Source organism: Bufo bufo, chromosome 2, assembly GCF_905171765.1.
Source record: "Bufo bufo chromosome 2, aBufBuf1.1, whole genome shotgun sequence".
NCBI classification, from domain to species: domain Eukaryota; kingdom Metazoa; phylum Chordata; class Amphibia; order Anura; family Bufonidae; genus Bufo; species Bufo bufo.
The window spans coordinates 533,671,757-533,693,120 of NC_053390.1; the positions used below are offsets into that span (position 1 = coordinate 533,671,757).

The 21,364-nt window shown below is 41.7% G+C and overlaps 1 protein-coding gene across 6 annotated transcripts in view; it reads left to right on the forward strand.

The window, feature by feature from the left end:
- Nucleotides 1–21,364, forward strand: part of WDFY3 (WD repeat and FYVE domain containing 3) — a 278,837-nt gene that overhangs the window by 147,566 nt on the left and 109,907 nt on the right. For all 6 annotated transcript variants that reach the window (XM_040417990.1, XM_040417994.1, XM_040417992.1 and 3 more), the window contains 8 exons: nucleotides 1,602–1,779; nucleotides 2,217–2,431; nucleotides 2,974–3,086; nucleotides 10,123–10,354; nucleotides 15,489–15,589; nucleotides 15,999–16,217; nucleotides 18,839–19,020; nucleotides 20,925–21,156. In XM_040417990.1, the coding sequence (XP_040273924.1) occupies nucleotides 1,602–1,779; nucleotides 2,217–2,431; nucleotides 2,974–3,086; nucleotides 10,123–10,354; nucleotides 15,489–15,589; nucleotides 15,999–16,217; nucleotides 18,839–19,020; nucleotides 20,925–21,156 (1,472 nt within the window). The remainder of the gene's footprint in view (nucleotides 1–1,601; nucleotides 1,780–2,216; nucleotides 2,432–2,973; nucleotides 3,087–10,122; nucleotides 10,355–15,488; nucleotides 15,590–15,998; nucleotides 16,218–18,838; nucleotides 19,021–20,924; nucleotides 21,157–21,364) is intronic.

A 21,364-nucleotide genomic window follows, 5' to 3' on the forward strand; every position in this document is an offset into this window, starting at 1 on the left:
ATAGCTGTACATGGGGGAGGTGTTATCAGTGATTGATAGCATTTTCTGTGTAAGTGTGTATACAGAGATAGCTGTCAGTCACTGATAGTTGTACACTGGGGGAGGTGTTATCAGTGATTGATAGGATTCTCTATGTAAGTGTGTATACATAGCTGTCAGTCACTGATAGTTGTACATGGATGAGTTGTTATCAGTGATGGATAGCATTCTCTGTACACAGGGAAGGTGTTATCAGTGATAGTATTCTCTATGTAAGTGTGTATACATAGATAGCGGTCAGTCACTGATAGCTGTACACAGGGGAGGTGTTATCAGTGATGGATAGCATTCTCTGTGTAAGTGTGTATACATAGATAGCGGTCAGTCACTGATAGCTGTACACGGGGGGAGGTGTTACCAGTGATTTGAGAGCATTCTCTATGTAAGTGTGTATACATAGATAGCTGTCAGTCACTGATAGTTGTACATGGATGAGTTGTTATCAGTGATGGATAGCATTCTCTGTACACAGGGAAGGTGTTATCAGTGATAGTATTCTCTATGTAAGTGTGTATACATAGATAGCGGTCAGTCACTGATAGTTGTACACAGGGAAGGTGTTATCAGTGATTGATAGCATTCTGTGTGCAAGTGTGTATAGCTGTCAGTCACTGATAGTTGTACATGGGGGAGGTGTTATCAGTGATTGAAAGCATTCTCTGTGTAAGTGTATATACATAGCTGTCAGTCACTGATAGTTGTACATGGGGGAGGTGTTATTAGTGATTGATAGCATTCTTTGTGTAAAAGTGTATACACTGATAGTTGTACACAGGGGAAGTGTTATCAGTAGTTGATAGCATTCTCTGTATAAGTGTGTATACATAGTTGTACATGGGGAGGTGTTATCAGTGATTGATGGCATTCTCTGTGTAAGTGTGTGTGTATACATAGCTGTCAGTCACTGATAGTTGTACATGGGGAGGTGTTATCAGTGATTGATAGCATTCTCTGTGTAAGTGTATATACATAGATAGCTGTCAGTCACTGATAGATGTACACAGGGGAAGTGTTATCAGTGATGGATAGCATTCTCTGTGTAAGTGTGTATACATAGATAGCTGTCAGTCACTGATAGCTGTACACGGGGGGAGGTGTTACCAGTGATTTGAGAGCATTCTCTGTGTAAGTGTGTATACTGACATAGCTGTCATTAATAATTGTGCACAGGATTGGTTTCATAAATGTTTCTATTGCATTTTGTGGTTTTCTTTAATGGAGCTGGGCTGCGATACCAGACACGGTAGTTAGATAGGCATGGCCAGATTTCTTAGCAAAATGTTTGCAGCAAAGAAGAAAAAATTTGACTGTCCTCTCATTTCTGTTGCAGTGAGTAGGTTAAGACTGTGTTTCTAGGGGTCCATATATACAGACTAATTATTGTAACCATGTTATAAGAAGAATTCACGTGACACAAGCTGTCACTGTTTGGAAATTCATTATGCCTACACTCTTTGGAGACATGTTGTAAATCATGTCATGTCATTTCGACAGGCTATATACCCTGCAAGTTGCTTAGACTAATCTTCATGAAATATATGTATCTGAATTTTCTATTGTAGACATGTCTACCATACAGTGCCCACATCTTCCCTGATGCCTCCAAAAAACATCAGTGATCTAAAACCTCACGGAGGACCAACATCCTTTTCAACATCAGATGCAGTAATCATACACCCGGGTGCCATGCTTTCTATGCTTGATCTTTTGGCATCTGTGGATTCAGACTCCCAACCTGAGGTATGTATCTCAAGCGGCAGACTAGTAAGTTTCATTCCAAATATTTTTATTTTCATTATCATCACAGACAGGTTTACATTGAAATGTAACAGCTCACCTCATCCCCCTCCCTGCACAATGACCTCTGCACAGGTCACAGAGCATGCTCATAACACTCTCCCATAGAAGTAATCTCCAGACTACAGGTTTACTATGACCACATGGATACTGTCACGTAAGATAGATTCCCCCATAATTGTGTACAGAAAATATGTCGAATAAACACATCTACAATCAGAAAATAGAACACCTTAGAAAAAAAATCATTATATTTCATGATCTAGTTTTATTAGTTAAAATGTAATATATAACTGATAAAACTCCAGACTGTGCTTTATCAATTAGTTATACAATATTTCTTGTTAATTTTTTTTTTTTTGCATTGACTCTTTTCGCAGCATGCCTTGGATCTCCAGGTGGCTGTCGCAAACATCTTGCAGTCCTTGGTACACACGGAGAGGAATCAGCAGGTTATGTGTGAAGGAGGACTGCATGCCAGGTTATTACACCGCTGTAGCGCTGCGCTGGCTGATGAGGACCATACATTGCACCCTCCACTTCAGCGCATGTTTGAAAGATTGGCTTCTCAAGCTCTGGAGCCCATGGTGCTGAGGTATGTACTTCAGCTAAATGTTACTAAATGACTTACAAACAATTATGGTTTTTGGCCACTGCAGGGGAAATGTATGGCCGTCAGGAACATCCCTTGGCAATCATAGCTTTAAAGGGGTTATGCAAGAACAAGGGTGGTTTTGGCAACCTTCTCCCCCCACACACACTTGGCTGGACCTGTAAAGGTCCATCTCAAGACTGGATCCCCTTGGATCGTGTGACCACTTGTCATGATGTAAGGGGAGCCAGTCACTCCTGAGGCCAGTGATTGGTTGCTGCAGGCAATGTCAAACTGGATGTTGACAGCGAGGGAGCCCAGCAGAGCACTGGAGGCCTGGAGGAGAAGGAGCGGGGAACTGGCGCCTGGATGCAGGGAAGTGATCTCTACAGCTCCAGCCAAGCAGGCAGTTTGGCAAACACCCCCTTTAATGTATTTCCGCTTAAAAATGTCCACTGCATGTAAAGACGCACAGTATGTGGGAGAATATTTGGGCTTTACATATCATACTCCTAAACCAGTTCATCCTTTGTTTCTGCTTTCAGAGAATTCCTTCGTCTTGGTAATCCCTTGAATTGTGCAGCATGGGATAAACGCCTATTAAAACAGTATCGTGTCCACAAGCCTAGTTCTCTCAGCTATGAGCCAGAAATGAGAAGTAAGTTGACAGATTTTGTTCTACCTTTTTTATATAACATATCCGTTTTCCACAATATTTTCCATTATTTTTATTTCGGCCAGTTCACCCATTAAGCCAACAATTCTGGAGCAGCTATTCTTATAACGCTATGATGTGATTTCTCCTAGAAGTTATGAAAGAATTACAAGCAGTTTGTAATGAAGGTCCAGATGGGTGTTACCAATTCGGTTGGGAGGGGGGTGTCCCTGTACAGTCTGACATTATGCAATCAGCGATGCCACTGTCGGGCTGTGCAGGGACACATCGGTTACTGGTAACACCCATCTGGACTTTAATTACAAACTGCTAGTAATTAATTCAGAACTTCTAGCAGGAATAATAAAGTAACGGCACAACATAGTCATATGACTCGATGTTCCAGAATTGTTATTACATGGGGAATACAAGTAGTTACTAGAACAGATATATTAGTAGAGGTTACATCTCCTCTTTAAGGCTAACTGCATGAAAACGTGATAAAAACTGAACCTAAATCTGCACTATTTTTTGTGCCTTTTGTGCATTTCTTCGTGCGGATTTTTTGAGCAAATTCTCAGTTTATTTTGACAAATACATTGAAGTCTATGGGGAAAACCACTCCACATAAGGTATCGAATTGCACAAACAATTGACATGCTGCAGATTTGAAAATCCACACAGCGGGTCAGTTTTAAAGGTTGCATGTAGTCTGCAACGTGTGCATGTACCCTTAAGGGGCTTTCTGGTTTTAGAGTTATTTTGCTTAATTATTAAATAAATACAGTGAGTTCTACACATTTCTAATTTTAAAGCAGGATTAGGTATGTGCATGAAGCAAGATTGTTCTCGTTTACTGACTGCAAACCATCTCATCTTAAAAATGATGAGGAACCTAGACACATACAGTACAGACCAAAAGTTTGGACACACCTTCTCATTCAAAGAGTTTTCTTTATTTTCATGACTATGAAGGCATCAAAACTATGAATTATCACATGTGGAATTATATACATAACAAACAAGTGTGAAACAACTGAAAATATGTCATATTCTAGGTTCTTCAAAGTAGCCACCTTTTGCTTTGATTACTGCTTTGCACACTCTTGGCATTCTCTTGATGAGCTTCAAGAGGTAGTCCCCTGAAATGGTCTTCCAACAGTCTTGAAAGAGTTCCCAGAGATGCTTAGCACTTGTTGGCCCTTTTTGCCTTCACTCTGCGGTCCAGCTCACCCCAAACCATCTCGATTGGGTTCAGGTCCGGTGACTGTGGAGGCCAGGTCATCTGGCGCAGCACCCCATCACTCTCCTTCATGGTCAAATAGCCCTTACTTTCAAAGTTTTCCCAATTTTTCGGCTGACTGGCTGACCTTCATTTCTTAAAGTAATGATGGCCACTCGTTTTTCTTTACTTAGCTGCTTTTTTCTTGCCATAATACAAATTCTAACAGTCTATTCAGTAGGACTATCAGCTGTGTATCCACCTGATTTCTCCTCAACGCAACTGATAGTCCCAACCCCATTTATAAGGCAAGAAATCCCACTTATTAAACCTGACAGGGCACACCTGTGAAGTGAAAACCATTTCAGGGGACTACCTCTTAAAGCTCATCAAGAGAATGCCAAGAGTGTGCAAAGCAGTAATCCAAGCAAAATGTGGCTACTTTGAAGAACCTAAAATATGACATATTTTCAGTTGTTTCACACTTGTTTGTTATGTATATAATTCCACATGTGTTAATTCATAGTCTTGATGCCTTCAGTGTGAATCTACAATTTTCATAGTCATGAAAATAAAGAAAACTCTTTGAATGAGAAGGTGTGTCCAAACTTTTGGTCTGTACTGTAGGGGGAGATTTATCAAGACCGCCGCAAATATCCCCTGTGCTGATGGGTGTGCTGGCCTCGTCAAAAATTAGGCACATCCTGTGGCGGTCCATGCGCCTAAACAGAAATCAACGACAACTCCTTGCTGCCGTCGATTTCTGGCTTCATTTGGCCAGAAAAATGGCATAAATGAAGATAAATTTGTTGCAGAGCCTTTCACGTCCCCTTGCCACTCCCTCTTTTGGAAAAGTGGTGAAAGCAGCGTAAAAAAGCACTTGCCACTTTTCTGGTTCAGGGAGATACACTGTTAAATGAGTTTTCCGGGAGTTTAATATTATGACCTATCCTCAGGACAGGTCATCAATATCAGATCGGCGGGGGTCTGGCACCCCCACCAATCACCTGGTTGAAGAGAAGGCCATGCTCTGTGTGAGCGCAGCCTTCCCTTCATTGTTTACCTGCTCGCCGTCTACATTGCAGCGGCCAGCAGGTGTAACTACAAGCCGTCACATTCACTTCTATGGGACAGCTCTGTAGTATTCAAGCATATAGGAAGGAGCCGTCCCATAGAAGTGAATGGGACGGCTTGTAATTACACCGGCTCACCGCTGCAATGTAGATGGAGATCAAGTAAACATTGGAGGGAAGGCTGCGCTTGTACGGAGCACTGCCTTCTCTTCAAACAGCTGATTGACGTGGGTGTCGGACCACCACCGATCTGATATTGATGACCTATCCTGAGAATAGATCATCAGTAGGGATGCGCGAACTTCAGTTTTTGAAGTTTGAGTTCAGGTTAAGGTTTACGCTAGATTTTGTTATGGATTCCATGAAAATAGAAGTCTATGGCCAGCATAACAGATCCGTCTGGTTTCCTTTATGCAGGAGAGGACTCTGATCCGTTATGCTGGCCATAGACTTCTATTATGACGGAATGCATAACGAAATTCAGCGTAGACCTGAACCTGAACTCGAACTTCAAAAACTGAATTTCGCTCATCCCTACTAATGACCAATCCTCAGGATAGGTCATCAATATCAGATCGGTGCTGGTCCGACACCCATGTCTGAACTGAAGTTCGCTCATCCCTAGTCATCAGTAATAAAATCCCGGAAAACCCATTAAAATATATGAATGAATCAGCACTTTTTTCCCTCTCCAAGCAGGAAGTCCCAGCACAATTAAATTTCAACTCCATGTATAGCTAATGGTGCAGTGTCAGTTTAGCCTTGAAGTCACCAGTTAGGCCATTGATAAGTAGAATGGCATACATTTAAGGGCTTTTCATCATGCTTACAAAGTAATCATTTTGAAGCAGTCTGAGACAGCTAAATTAATCAGATTTTACACATAGCCCCCCTTTTCTAACCCTCTTCATTCCCAATGGTAATTTTGTAGACATTTCCTTCCTCCTCTTTAAATTGCTTATTTGCTTTTCAGTTTTCCAAGTTTGAACAACTGTTTGGTCAGCCTGTATGTTCCAAAATTACGGTTTAGCCGTAGATCAGATGGAAATGCAATCTGTTTGATTATCTTCCCACACGCTCTGTCCCACGTTTCCTAATGCACTGCTGGCATATTAATGTAGTCCTCATCACAGTAGGCACCTCAGAGCTTTCCATTCAGCATTACGCTCATATGACGTTACCGCAAACATCCCTATTAGTAATCTATCGTGCGTGGCTCTAGGCTTGTGACTCATCAGTGCCACTTTACGTTTTTCCAATCTCGCCCCCAGTTTGAATTATTTGAAATAATTATTCATTTGTTTAGTTGCCTAATGTAATGAAAGCCTATACCCGTCAAGTCACTGACATTGAGGAATTGCACAGAAAACCAAGAGCCTTCCCATAGAAATCTGTAGGGCTATGGCAAGTCTTCATGAATGGAGCTAATGGTTTCCAGGGTGAACCATTAAATCACTCCCCACATCTAAAGGGTAACAGAATATTACAGGATTTCCTTTTAAGCAATTTAGTAAATAGGTATTCTGGTTTCAGCAATTGTTATACTTTGTATATGAATTCCTCATTTACACTATATCTGCTTGCTGCCATCCATTGGGAACCTTTTTTATTTGCTTCCAGTGAATTGTTTTACTTTTTACTGTACAAAAAGTAACATTTATTTGCTGAAACCGGAACCTTGAAAGCAGAGACTGGAGGAATGGGAATATCCATGATTGTGCCTTTTAAAGGACATCTGTCAGCAGATTTGTACCTATGTAACTGGCTGATCTGCGGGTCCTATGTTCATTATGTGCCCACATTGCTGAGAAGAATGACTTTTTAATATATGCAAATGAGCCTCTAGGAGCAACGGGGTATTGCCATTATACCAAGAGGCTCTGCTCTTTCTGCAACTTCCACGCCCTTTCCACGGTGACGGTTACACTGTCTGGCCCTGACAAACAAAGTGGAGAGGATGTGGCAGTTGTAGAGAAAGCAGAGCCTCTAGGTGTAACGGCGACGCCCCCATTGCTCCTAGAGGCTCATTTGCATATATTAAAACATCATATTTCTCAGTAATGCAGGCACATATGACCATGGGACCAACACAGATGTCTTCAGCTGCCAAGTGCACATGTAACAGGTCAGCTAGTTTCATAGGTACAAATCTGCTGACAGATGCCCTTTAAGTGCTTGAGCTTTGTGCGAAAGAACATTGGATTCTGTAGTTCAAGTATTCCTAATTTAATCTATATATATATATATAATATATACACGTGGAAATGGGGCAGCACTCCTTCTATGGTGCGGCAGGTGCCTGTGTTAAACCCTTGATCACGGGTGTAGATATACTTCTACTTATTATTATTACTTACTATTTTTATATGTACAGTACAGACCAAAAGTTTGGACACACCTTCTCATTCAAAGAGTTTTCTTTATTTTCATGACTATGAAGGCATCAAAACTATGAATTAACACATGTGGAATTATATACATAACAAACAAGTGTGAAACAACTGAAAATATGTCATATTCTAGGTTCTTCAAAGTAGCCACCTTTTGCTTTGATTACTGCTTTGCACACTCTTGGCATTCTCTTGATGAGCTTCAAGAGGTAGTCCCCTGAAATGGTCTTCCAACAGTCTTGAAGCAGTTCCCAGAGATGCTTAGCACTTGTTGGCCCTTTTGCCTTCACTCTGCGGTCCAGCTCACCCCAAACCATCTCCATTGGGTTCAGGTCCGGTGACTGTGGAGGCCAGGTCATCTGGCGCAGCACCCCATCACTCTCCTTCATGGTCAAATAGCCCTTACTTTCAAAGTTTTCCCAATTTTTCGGCTGACTGACTGACCTTCATTTCTTAAAGTAATGATGGCCACTAGTTTTTCTTTACTTAGCTTCTTTTTTTCTTGCTATAATACAAATTCTAACAGTCTATTCAGTAGGACTATCAGCTGTGTATCCACCTGACTTCTCCTCAACGCCACTGATGGTCCCAACCCCATTTATAAGGTAAGAAATCCCACTTATTAAACCTGACAGGGCACACCTGTGAAGTGAAAACCATTTCAGGGGACTACCTCTTAAAGCTCATCAAGAGAATGCCAAGAGTGTGCAAAGCAGTAATCAAAGCAAAATGTGGCTACTTTGAAGAACCTAGAATATGACATATTTTCAGTTGTTTCAAACTTGTTTGTTATGTACATAATTCCACAAGTGTTAATTCATAGTTTTGATGCCTTCAGTGTGAATCTACAATTTTCATAGTCATGAAAATAAAGAAAATTATTTGAATGAGAAGGTGTGTCCAAACTTTTGGTCTGTACTGTATATATAATTTATTTTTTGCATTAAAATATATGAAAAAAATGTATGTGAATACAATTTATGTGACTTCTCACATAAACAGGTGAATTGTTCCTAAATCTGTTTTAAATGGAAAAAAAACTGTGGTTTCCTTTGTGAATAGAAAAAATATATATAAAAATACCACTACAATATAATGAGAGCAGAAACAATGCACATGTTCTAAATGTGACTCTAGCTTCTGGGTCATGAGATAAATGATATACATTTGTATGTGTCTTAAAGGCTATGTACACCTTTGGGGGCAGTTTTTTATTTTAATTATTGCAGTGTACTCAGTTTGAGCTAAAAATAATGTTTGCAATTGGTCTTTTTTTCTGTACAGAGCTGAGATGCTCTAGTAGCAGCCTTTGGATTTTCTGTCGTTTCTGTCAGACCTGGAGCTGACAGACTTCTTATCTCTGCTCTGTGACCTTACAAACACTCATTATGTAGTTTAGATATAAGGGTTATTAGATGACCAACACAAAGTGAAAGTACCAGTCACACAGTTAGAAAAACTGTTAACCCTCTGTGACAGAAGAGCTCAATATTTTTTTAATAAAGGTCAATTGAAAAAAAAAAATTTTTGCCACAAATAAGTAAGATGCAATCCTAAAAAAACGAATTGCCTCCGAAGGTGTACGTAGCATTTAACTGGAATGTGTCAGTTTTTTTTTTCTACCAGTTGAAACCAGATAGTGACACACATACTTTTTTCTAAGCGGTTTGTATTTTCTGATTGCAGATTATTATTTTTTGGTCTAGTTCCTAAAAATGATTATAGGGTCTGCCATCTTCTCTGAGCTGCTCTTAACAGCATTTAGAGATATGTTTTACAGCAGCCTCCATGTGCCATAGACACAATGGTCAGGAGGGGACCTCACTGACTTCTATGGGAGAGTTTTCTAGGCATGCTCTGTGACCGACTGTCATTGTACAAGGAAAGAATAGATAAGCTCTGACAATCACCTATTGTGAATGTTCCTTACTGTGTTACCTTTATATAGAAGATATCTGTCATTGTAACCCTGTCTGTAGTGATAAGGAGGTGACTGCAGGAAAGGGATCTGTACAGACAAAGAAGTAGCGCCTGTTATTAGGCTTAGTGGCCAGTGTGCAAACTGCAGGATTTTATGTTTTTTGTTTGAATACAGATTTTGACATCGCAAATTAAAAATAACAACAATAAAAAATTATTTAAAAATATGGTTAACATAAAAAACATTATTAATACAATAGGTCATTCAGAAATAATGGTGCCCCGGTAAGCAATATGACAATAATATTCATTTGTCACCTGGCTGAGTAGGTGGCACTCGATGCCAAGGTTGTAAATGTAGCGGAGATAGGAAGCTGGCACGTTTTTTTTTGTCCATTTTGGCTGTGACCTATCTGTTTCCGTCCTGTACACAGGTAGCATGATCATGTCCACAGAGGGGCTGGGCTCTGACAGCGTGTTCTGTGTGGGAGAAGACAAGCATTACCGGATAAGCCGCAGCTTGGTAAAATCAGCAGAAGGATGCACTGTGCCCCTGACCAGGGTGAAGTGCCTGGTTTCTATGACGACACCACATGACATTAGGCTTCATGGATCATCAGTCACTCCTGCCTTTGTGGAATTTGACACATCTCTGGAAGGCTTTGGGTAATGCTTTGTTTTCTTTTGTGTAATTAAGTTTTTACCTTTATATTTGCATAAGCATTGAATCCGTGCCGCAGTTCATTCATGTAAATGCCATATTCCTTCTTTTAGTTTACAAAAAATTGTATCATATCCCTGTAGGAGTAAAAGCAAGAACTTTTTTTTTAAAGTATAACTGTCGTATATTTTTTTTTGTTGGAGTATTGGATTGTGGTGATTAATATCACCTTGGTGGCCCTATTTCTACTTTTCACTGTGTATTCAATAACCCCTTAATTCCACATTTTTGTTCCTGTACTGCCTACTTTTACCTATACTTAAAATAGGGTTGCTAGGCATGGTCTGTCTATCTGTTGAAGGACGGAGGACGCTGCGTGCAGGGTCACATTACTGACAGCCAGGGACTGTAAGTAAATGATTAAAGCCAGGTCCTCCCCAGCAGCTGATAACAGTGCCTGGGCTGTGTGCACTTCTCCCTGTCCCTGCGCTTGGCAGACGCTCCCTCACTCAGCAGACTTGGAGAATGCAGAGTGGAACCAGCGCAGACCAGGGAAGGGAGATCTGCCGTCTGCTCAGTGTATAAATGAAAGCAACATGTGGTAAGAGGACCCCTTTGTGCTGCAGGAGATTAACCCTTTAGGGGGGAGGGCTCTGGTTACTGACACTTTTGGGGGGCTATAGTTACTGGTTAGTGAGGGCAGGCAGGATTAGCCTCAGGGTGAGGGCAGTGGCGGCCATCTTAACTGAATAGTGAAATTGCAGTTTTATGCAGACTGGTTGCTAAGGGCTGAATCTTATTAAATATGGGGTAAGTCAGTCTAATAGTAACTGATTCTGGAATATCATGTTATTAGTAACTACATATATGAAAATTGAAATTGGGGTCTAAATGTGACAGTTATCCTTTAAGTCTGTGGACACAAGTGGACGGTTTTTTGTTGTTTTTTTATCATTCCTTTGCTTCGTAAATGCAGAACTAAGCAGCTTTCTAAGTAGTTTTTATTAACAATGGACTATTTTGGTGTTGTTGAGTCTTTGTAACTTCCTTAGGCCTCGTTCGCATTTCCATGTCTGTTTGACATCCTTGAAACAAAATCAGTCCGCGTTTCATCTGTGACGTTGTCCGTGAAGGATCTGTGTTTGGTCCGTGTGTATGTCTGTTTTTTGCCCTCCGACGTATGAACAAACATATTAAAATCAATGGGTACGTGTGCTGTCCACAGAAAATGCGGACAGCACACATCAGTGAAGAACGGAAATGTGAACAAGACCTTACAGAGCTGGTTGTCCTGCTTCTAACATAGATCTGACAGCACACAACCCCTGGCTGTGTCAATTCCCTTTGCTCTTGCCCTCCCATCTTACAGTTTTATAGATAGAAGGGAGGGGGAGGAGGTAGTAGTAGTATACTTCAGATCAGAGTGTTGCAAGGGGGAGTGGTGTGCCCACATAAGCTGTACTCTATCAAAATGTAGCCATTGAGAGCACACATGACAGTCTGCAGGGGAAGGGGACTGGGAAATCAGTCCAAGAATGAAGCTGTGAATGATACATAAAAGCTAGTGAAGGCAGCATTTTCCTGGACACAGACCTTACATCCAGCATGTGTTACTGGGAGTAACATGTCCACATGAGGACAGTGTGTTCTAGTAACAGGGAACTTTTCACGTTGAACATATTGACTGAGGTCAAGGAGGCAGTCCGATCAGTGACTGACAGCTATCTCTGTATACACAGTCATAGAGGGAAGGCTGTCAGTCACTGATAGGACCGTCTCCTTATCTTCAGTCAGTGACTGACAGCTATCTCTGTATACACAGTCATAGAGGGAAGGCTGTCAATCACTGATAGGACTGTCTCCTTGTCTTCAGTCAGTGACTGACAGCTATCTCTGTATACACAGTCATAGAGGGAAGGCTGTCAGTCACTGATAGGACCGTCTCCTTGTCTTCAGTCAGGGAGTGACAGCTATCTCTGTATACACAGTCATAGAGGGAAGGCTGTCAGTCACTGATAGGACCGCCTCCTAGACATCACTCAGTGACTGACAGCTATGTCTGTATACACAGTCATAGAGGGAAGGCTGTCAATCACTGATAGGACCGTCTCCTTGTCTTCAGTCAGTGACTGACAGCTATCTCTGTATACACAGTCATAGAGGGAAGGCTGTCAGTCACTGATAGGACCGTCTCCTTGTCTTCAGTCAGTGAGTGACATCTATCTCTGTATACACAGTCATAGAGGGAAGGCTGTCAGTCACTGATAGGACCGTCTCCTTGTCTTCAGTCAGTGAGTGACAGCTATCTCTGTATACACAGTCATAGAGGGAAGGCTGTCAGTCACTGATAGGACCGTCTCCTTGTCTTCAGTCAGTGAGTGACAGCTATCTCTGTATACACAATCATATAGGGAAGGCTGTCAGTCACTGATAGGACCATCTCCTTGTCTTCAGTCAGTGATTGACAGCTATCTCTGTATACGCAGTCATAGAGGGAAGGCTGTCAATCACTGATAGGACCTCCTCCTTGTCTTCAGTCAGTGACTGACAGCTATCTCTGTATACACAGTCATAGAGGGAAGGCTGTCAATCACTGATAGGACCTGCTCCTTGTCTTCAGTCAGTGACTGACAGCTATCTCTGTATACACAGTCATAGAGGGAAGGCTGTCAGTCACTGATAGGACCTCCTCATTGTCTTCAGTCAGTGAGTGACAGCTATCTCTGTATACACAGTCATAGAGAGAAGGCTGTCAGTCACTGATAGGACCTCCTCCTTCTCTTCAGTCAGTGACTGACAGCTATCTCTGTATATACAGTCATAAAGGGAAGGCTGTCAGTCACTGATAGGACCGTCTCCCTGTCTTCAGTCAGTGACTGACAGCTATCTCTGTATACACAGTCATAGAGGGAAGGCTGTCAGTCACTGATAGGACCGTCTCCTTGTCTTCAGTCAGTGAGTGACAGCTATCTCTGTATACACAGTCATAGAGGGAAGGCTGTCAGTCACTGATAGGACCTCCTCCTTGTCTTCAGTCAGTGAGTGACAGCTATCTCTGTATACACAGTCATAGAGGGAAGGCTGTCAGTCACTGATAGGACCGTCTCCTTGTCTTCAGTCAGTGAGTGACAGCTATCTCTGTATACACAATCATATAGGGAAGGCTGTCAGTCACTGATAGGACCATCTCCTTGTCTTCAGTCAGTGATTGACAGCTATCTCTGTATACACAGTCATAGAGGGAAGGCTGCCAATCACTGATCGGACCTCCTCCTTGTCTTCAGTCAATAATTGACAGCTATCTCTGTATACACAGTCATAGAGGGAAGGCTGTCAGTCACTGATAGGACCGTCTCCTTGTCTTCAGTCAGTGATTGACAGCTATCTCTGTATACACAGTCATAGAGGGAAGGCTGTCAGTCACTGATAGGACCGTCTCCTTGTCTTCAGTCAGTGATTGACAGCTATCTCTGTATACACAGTCATAGAGGGAAGGCTGTCAGTCACTGATAGGACCGTCTCCTTGTCTTCAGTCAGTGACTGACAGCTATCTCTGTGTATAAACAGTCATAGAGGGAAGGCTGTCAATCATTGATAGGACCGCCCCCTGACTTCAAAGTCCAAAATGAACAGGAATTTAAATGAATGAAATACAAGTTATAATGAATGTTTTCCCACAAAACTATTTATCAATCTGGTATGAAAATAAATCAAGGATTTAAGTATACACTGCAACTTTTTTAAAGTAATCACTAACGTGTCAGTGTTGTCCACAGCCTTTAAAATATTTTTTTCTTCTGATATATATATATGGTACGTCGGGTGCTATGTCCTAGGGTGTGACTTCTTACCCCAAAAATTTTTTCAGAAAACGGACAGCACTTCCAGTAGAAAAACTGTGGTTTATTGACCCATGTGGTACAGTAAGGCAACGTTTCGGCTAAAACACAGAGCTTGAGAAAGGCTCTGTGTTTGAGCCGAAACGTTGCCTCACTGTACCATATGCGTCAATAAACCACAGTTTTTCTACTGGAAGTGCTGTCCGTTTTCTGGAATATATATCTATATCTATATCTATATCTATATCCTCTGTGGAACTTAACACTCCCGCCTACCTGCCTGGTGCTTTTAATCAGAGTTACAATGGAGCTGGACACTTCGTGTTAGAGTAGTTCCCATCTGATGAGAAGTCACCTTGACGTTTTGTAGATGAGCCCGACATATTTTTGATCAATTATATGAGCTAAGATCTTCTACTCCGCTTAAAGAGGACCTTTCACCGATTCTTACCCTATGAACTAAGTATACAGCCATGTAGAGCGGCGCCCGGGGATCTCTCTGCACTTACTATTATCCCCGGGCGCCGCTCCGTTCTCCGGCTATGTCCTCCGGTATCTCCGTTCCCTAAGTTATGGTAGGCGGAGTCTGCCCTAGCGCTGGCCAATCGCATTGCAGAGCTCACAGCCTGGGAGAAAATAACCTCCCAGGCTGTGAGCTCTGCGCTGCGATTGGCCAGCGCTAGGGCAGACTCCGCCTACCATAACTTAGGGACTGGTATCTCCGCCTACTATAACTTAGTGAGCGGAGATACCGGAGGGCATAGCAGGAGAACGGAGCGGCGCCCGGGGATAATAGTAAGTGCAGTGAGATCCCCGGGCGCCGCTCTACATATCTGTATAGTTAGTTCATAGGGTAAGAATCGGTGAAAGGTCCTCTTTAATAGTTAGTATGGTAGTCATGTATTTGACCCTGTTCACACTGTGTGGTTAACACTGGTGCCTTTCATTGCTGGGGTCCTAGGTTTAAATCCAACCAAGGACATCATCTGCATGGAGTTTGTATGTTCTCCCCATGTTTGTGTGGGTTTTCTCCAACACTCCAAAGACATACTGATAGGGATCTGATTGTGAGCTCCATTGGAGACAGTGAGTAATGATGCCTGTAAAGTGCTGCGGAATACGTCAGCGCTATATCAGTGCGTAAAATTAAATAAATTATTTTATTGTATTTTTTGGACCTTAACACTCCTCCTTTAGGTTTAGACAACAGGAAATTAGAAAATAAATATTTTCTCCTAATTAAAAATCCTTGAATTGATTGACAGGTTTTCAAGATTTCAATGTATTTTTTCTTTAATAGGTGCCTTTTTTTGCCAAGTTTGGCTCCTCACAATGCGCCAAACAGTAATGCAGTTACTACAGGGCTTATGGATGGCACAGTGCTGAGTGGCATAGGAACAGGTAATGAGCTTCTCAAGTAAGTCATGCTAATGAAGACACAGCAGGTACAGCACTGAAATAGTACTGTACTTGGTGAGATCAACTAAATGTACTACTTAATGTATGCTTATTACTGCATAAACACTCACTCAATCTAGGTAATGGGACTAGAAATACATAGAGATGTGAAGTGCTGACCACAGTTACTATATAGATTTATATTATGTCGTCACCAATTCATGTCAGTGAGGTAAGTGCCTTCTGAAGGACATGACATGCATTTGTCATAAATTATATCAAACCACAGATGCCGCTCTCAAACATACAAAACTCCGAAGTGCAGTATACAGTACTTTCTTATCCTCATACATATGAGCATTCTGTAAACTTTTTGACGTTATTATGATTATTCTATATTTTTTTCATTAAGGGGAACATCTTTTCCCACCACCATCTGGATTATCGTATTCCACGTGGTTCTGCATTGAGCATTTCAGTACTCCACCAAACAATCACCAAGTGAGACTTCTTACCGTTGTGCGGCGTGCAAACTCCTCTGAGCAGCACTATGTCTGTCTAGCCATTGTACTTTCTGCAAAAGACAAGTCCCTGATGGTGTCGACAAAGGAAGAACTGCTTCAGAATCATGGTAAATACCAGCTTGAGCGCAATCATTTTCTAGTTAGTAAGCTGTACAAGTGCAATACAATAAACTAGTGAAATCGGGCTCTATTCACGTCTGCATAGTGGCTTCCGTTCTAAACAGAAGCCATGGCATGGTCCAGATCAGACGTATGATGGATTGACTTTTAATAGGATCCATCATAGTTTCTGAAGTTTTCCATGCAAATATTACCACTTTATGGTGCCCTGTCCCCGCTGTCAAACCTGACAGAAGGGTACGGCCTCACGGGCAGGTTTCTGCATGCAGTTTTGGAAGCCAAAACCAAAAGTGAATTCAAAAAAGAGAAATTGTATCTGTCATTTTTGATCCACTCCTGATTTTGGCTTCCAAAACTGCATGCAGAAACCTAAACTTGTGGGCATACCCGAACTCTCAAATGGGACCTCGGATGGTTATGTGATCCTTAAAGGGGTTGTCCGAGTTATGAAAAAAATATAATATAGCACTGAAAATCTGATGGGCATCAGTATATAACTAAGCTAAGCAAGTTTTATGCAAAAGAAATATATCTATTTCCTCATTTCCCTGGTTCTCTTCTGGCCCTTTGTTTACATGCAATAAAAACAACCTCTGCCCCTCCCCCTGCACTGCTAAGGGAGTGGATACAAGAGCTGCCATGAGTGACATGTCTGCCTGCTGGGAGAATCAGCAGCATGTTGTAGGTGTAGGACTACAAGTCCCAGCTGCATAATGACACTGCTAAGGGAGTGAATACAAGTGCTGCCCTGAGTGACATGTCTGCCTGCTGGGAGACTCAGCAGCATGTTGTATGTGTAGGACTACAAGTCCCAGCTGCATAATGACACTGCTAAGGGAGTGGATACAAGAGCTGCCCTGAGTGACATGTCTGCCTGCTGGGAGACTCTGCAGCATGTTGTATGTGTAGGACTACAAGTCCCAGCTGTATAATGACACTGCTAAGGGAGTAAATACAAGAGCTGCCCTGAGTGACATGTCTGCCTGCTGAGAGAATCAACAGCAACTTGGGAGTGTAGAACTACAAGTCCCAGCTGTATAATGACACTGCTAATATACACAGGATCTTCCCCCTACCTTCTTGTGCAATGCTCTCTCTAGTATGTCAGATCTTGTGCCCTGAATTGTCACTGCTGAGGCGAGCCAGTCTGTGCAGCTGAAGGGGTTAAGAATCCTAGGACAGAGCAGATGGCAGTGAAGGGGGCGTGGCCAGGACAGTGATGTCTGGTTTACAGGCTTGTAAACAACCTTTATCAGAGCAGGGAGAGAAGCTGACATCACAGGTCATGTGACCCTCGGTGAAATCTGAGAAACCAGCCACTGGAGATAAAGTGAGTTAATTGGAAAGCTGTTACATTTGCTTAGTTAGGATGGAACATAGAAAGAACAAAAAAATAACTCGGACAGCCCCTTTAAGGGGGTTATTCTGGATTTGTCCTTAGGATAGGTCATCAATATCAGCAGAGGCCCGACCCCCGACGATCAGCTTTTAGGAGAGGCCGGGCATACTGTGAGTGCTGCAGACTCTTCTTAGGCCAGTGATGTCATCATACATTGGTTACATGGTCTAGTTGCACCTTAGCCTCTTAGAAGTGAATGAGGCTTAACTGCAATACCAAGTACAGCCACTATATAATGTATAGTGTTATGCTTGGAAAGCTGCCCGCAACGCTCATCATTACCATTTCCTGGATAACCCCTTTAATGGAACACCCTGGATATTTTTCTGTGTCATATGCCATAACTTTCTGGTGGATGTGAGTACCCCTATGAGACCTGCACATCTCCGGAGGTCTCCAAACCCTGCCATGGCTGATGAGGTGTGCACTATATGCTGCATCAACATGTGCAGCCGCTTCTTCATTCATTGTGCGTCTGGGTGCTGCCTCACTGGCCAAGATGGGACTCGGGGGAATCCCATTCTACAGATAGGTGTAAACCTTTGTGGAATATCCTGTGGATATGCAATAAATGTCTACTGTAGGAATATCTCCTTTATTGGATAGAATCTTATTGAAAAACGTTATATTCAGAGAAGCAAATTTACTTTTTCTGAGCTGTTTAATAGTTGTTATGCCAAGGTGATATTCGGCAATATGCTAACACTCTACCCATGAGTCAGAAGTGAGAAAAATGTCCTTTTTGCCCAACATTCAAACAGAGATGAAAGTGGGCATTAGAGACCGATTGTGGTCATATCCTAGCGATCTAAGAATTTACTATTCTATCAGAGGGTCAGTTGTCCAATATCTGCCACAGAAGCGTAAATTCTTGGCTCTGCACAAGTTCCTCACCTGGGCTTAGGGTTGTCTAAGAAGTATTAAAGGGGTTTCCATTAGGATAGCTCATCAATATCAGGTGGTCTGACTCCCAGCTTCCCAAGCCAATCAGCTATTTGCAGGAGTTTAAAAACTACTGTTTTAAGCAACCTTTTCCTAGTATCAGCCATGGAATACAGTATGTAATATGTATTACCTAAAAAGCAGATAAACCTCCGTACACTCTCTGTGGACACCAAAATTGCATAAGGATTTTTATGTCTTTGTTTTTTTTTAAAGTACGTTGGAGTCTTATTGTCAGTAATGAATATCTACTTATTTGTTCTTCAGTGGATGACTTTAGTGAGGAGTCCTCTTTCTATGAAATCCTACCTTGTTGTGCCAGATTTCGATGCAGCGAGCTGATAATGGAAGGTCAATGGCATCATCTGGTTCTAGTCATGAGTAAAGGCATGTTGAAAAATAGCACCGCCACTCTCTACCTTGATGGGCAGCTAGTCAGTACTGTAAAGGTAGGTTTGCTTTTTTAGATAATTTTACTTATTCATAATTACTGACTAGTATTTCAAGTTTGGAGAAGGCAAGTATTCAAAAAAGGGAGCCTGTTACATTGAACATTCAGTCCGATCTGTAGACGGCAAGTTATAGAGCAGGTGGAGCTGAGCAGATTTAAACATAGTAACATAGTACATAAGGCCGAAAAAAGACATTTGTCCATCCAGTTCGGCCTGTCATCCTGCAAGTTGATCCAGAGGAAGGCAAAAAAAAAACTGTGAGGTAGAAGCCAATTTTCCCCACTTAAGGGGAAAAAAAATTCCTTCCCGATTCCAATCAGGCAATCGGATAACTCCCTGGATCAACGACCCCTCTCTAGTAGCTATAGCCTGTAATATTATTACACTCCAGAAATACATCCAGGCCCCTCTTGAATTCCTTTATTGTACTCACCATCACCACCTCCTCAGGTAGAGAGTTCCATAGTCTCACTGCTCTTACCGTAAAGAATCCTTTTCTATGTTTGTGTACAAACCTTCTTTCCTCCAAACGCAGAGGATGTCCCCTCGTCACAGTCACAGTCCTGGGGATAAATAGATGATGGGATAGATCTCTGTACTGACCCCTGATATATTTATACATAGTAATTAGATCTCCCCTCAGTCATCTTTTTTCTAACGTGAATAACCCTAATTTTGATAATCTTTCAGGGTACTGTAGTTGCCCCATTCCAGTTATTACTTTAGTTGCCCTCCTCTGGACCCTCTCCAGCTCTGCTATGTCTGCCTTGTTCACAGGAGCCCAGAACTGTACACAGTACTCCATGTGTGGTCTGACCAGTGATTTGTAAAGTGGTAGGACTATGCATCTATGCCCCTTTTGATGCAACCCATAATCTTCTTGGCCTTGGCAGCAGCTGCCTGACACTGTTTTTTACAGCTTAGTTTGCTGTTTATTAAAATTCCTAGGTCCTTTTCCATGTCAGTGTTACCCAGTGTTTTACTATTTAGTATGTACGGGTGACTTGTATTATTCCTACCCATGTGATTTGAATATAGTTTTGCTCCGTATAACCCATCATTTTCTTATTTAAAGGCTATGTACAATTTTTATTTTTATTATTGAATTGTACTCCTTTTGAGCTAAAAATTATTTTTTCAATAGGTCTGTACTAAAAACTTTAAAGCCCCTTTCTCTGTACAGCCTTGAGATTCTCTAGTAGAATGCTCTGTATTTTACTGTGTTCCATCAAGAATGTCAGCTGACAGCCCCTTATCTCTGATATCTGACCTTATAAACACTCGTTATAGCTCAATTCTCATCTTACTGGTAAGAATGTGACTTAAGTGTTTATAACCTATTAGTAGTTTAGAGATAATGGTCATTCGATGACCGGCACAAAGTAAAAGCGAAAGTACGATTCACACTGCTAGAAAAACATTTAACCCTTTTATAGAACGGCTGAATATTTTTAATACATACCAATTGAAAAAAAAAAAAAAGATTTTTAGCCCAAAATGAGTAAAATGAAAAAACTGTAACCTTTTAAGCCTGTGATCATTCTGGCCTTAGAAGTCCAGTGGGTGGGCTCATTTGTGATAAACAGCCTTTTCCGTATAAGTTTGTATACAGAGATAGCTGTCAATCACTGACTAGGAATTTGAATGAATGATGACAAGTTATACAGCATATTTTCCCAACAAACCTATATATGAATCTGCTCAGCTCCTTCTGCACTATAACATGCTTGTAGTGCGGACTGCATGTTCAACATGATGGGTTTGCTTTAAAGTGTTGTTCTGATTTTCACAGCATTTCACGGTTTAAGCAATTGTAATCAACTGAGTATTAATATTGTGTCTTATTTAAATACAATGTAATAATTATTTTATTACATTTTTTTTTTTTTTAATCCGTACAGCTGCATTATGTTCACAGCAGTCCAGGTGTGTCTGGTTCAGCTAATCCCCCAGTGGTTAGCACTGTCTACGCATACATTGGCACTCCCCCAGCTCAACGCCAGCTCTCGTCCCTTGTTTGGCGCCTGGGGCCAACTCACTTTTTAGAGGAAGTCTTGACTGCAGCAAGTGTCGCTGTCATTTATGAACTGGGACCAAATTATGTTGGAAGTTTTCAAGCGGTTTGTTCTCCATGTGAGTTTTTTTTATGTTTGATTTTCCAGTTGACTATTTATCAGTGCTGAACAATGCTCCTGGCAAAACTGGTACTCTGTGTTATGTCTAGTGAAGGGTCTCGGAGGGTGTATGACTCATGGATAATTTTCTTGATGTTCTTTAAATTCCTGCGTAATGCACTACCCCATCAAGCCCTACACTTGGCTTAACACCATATATAGTAGTT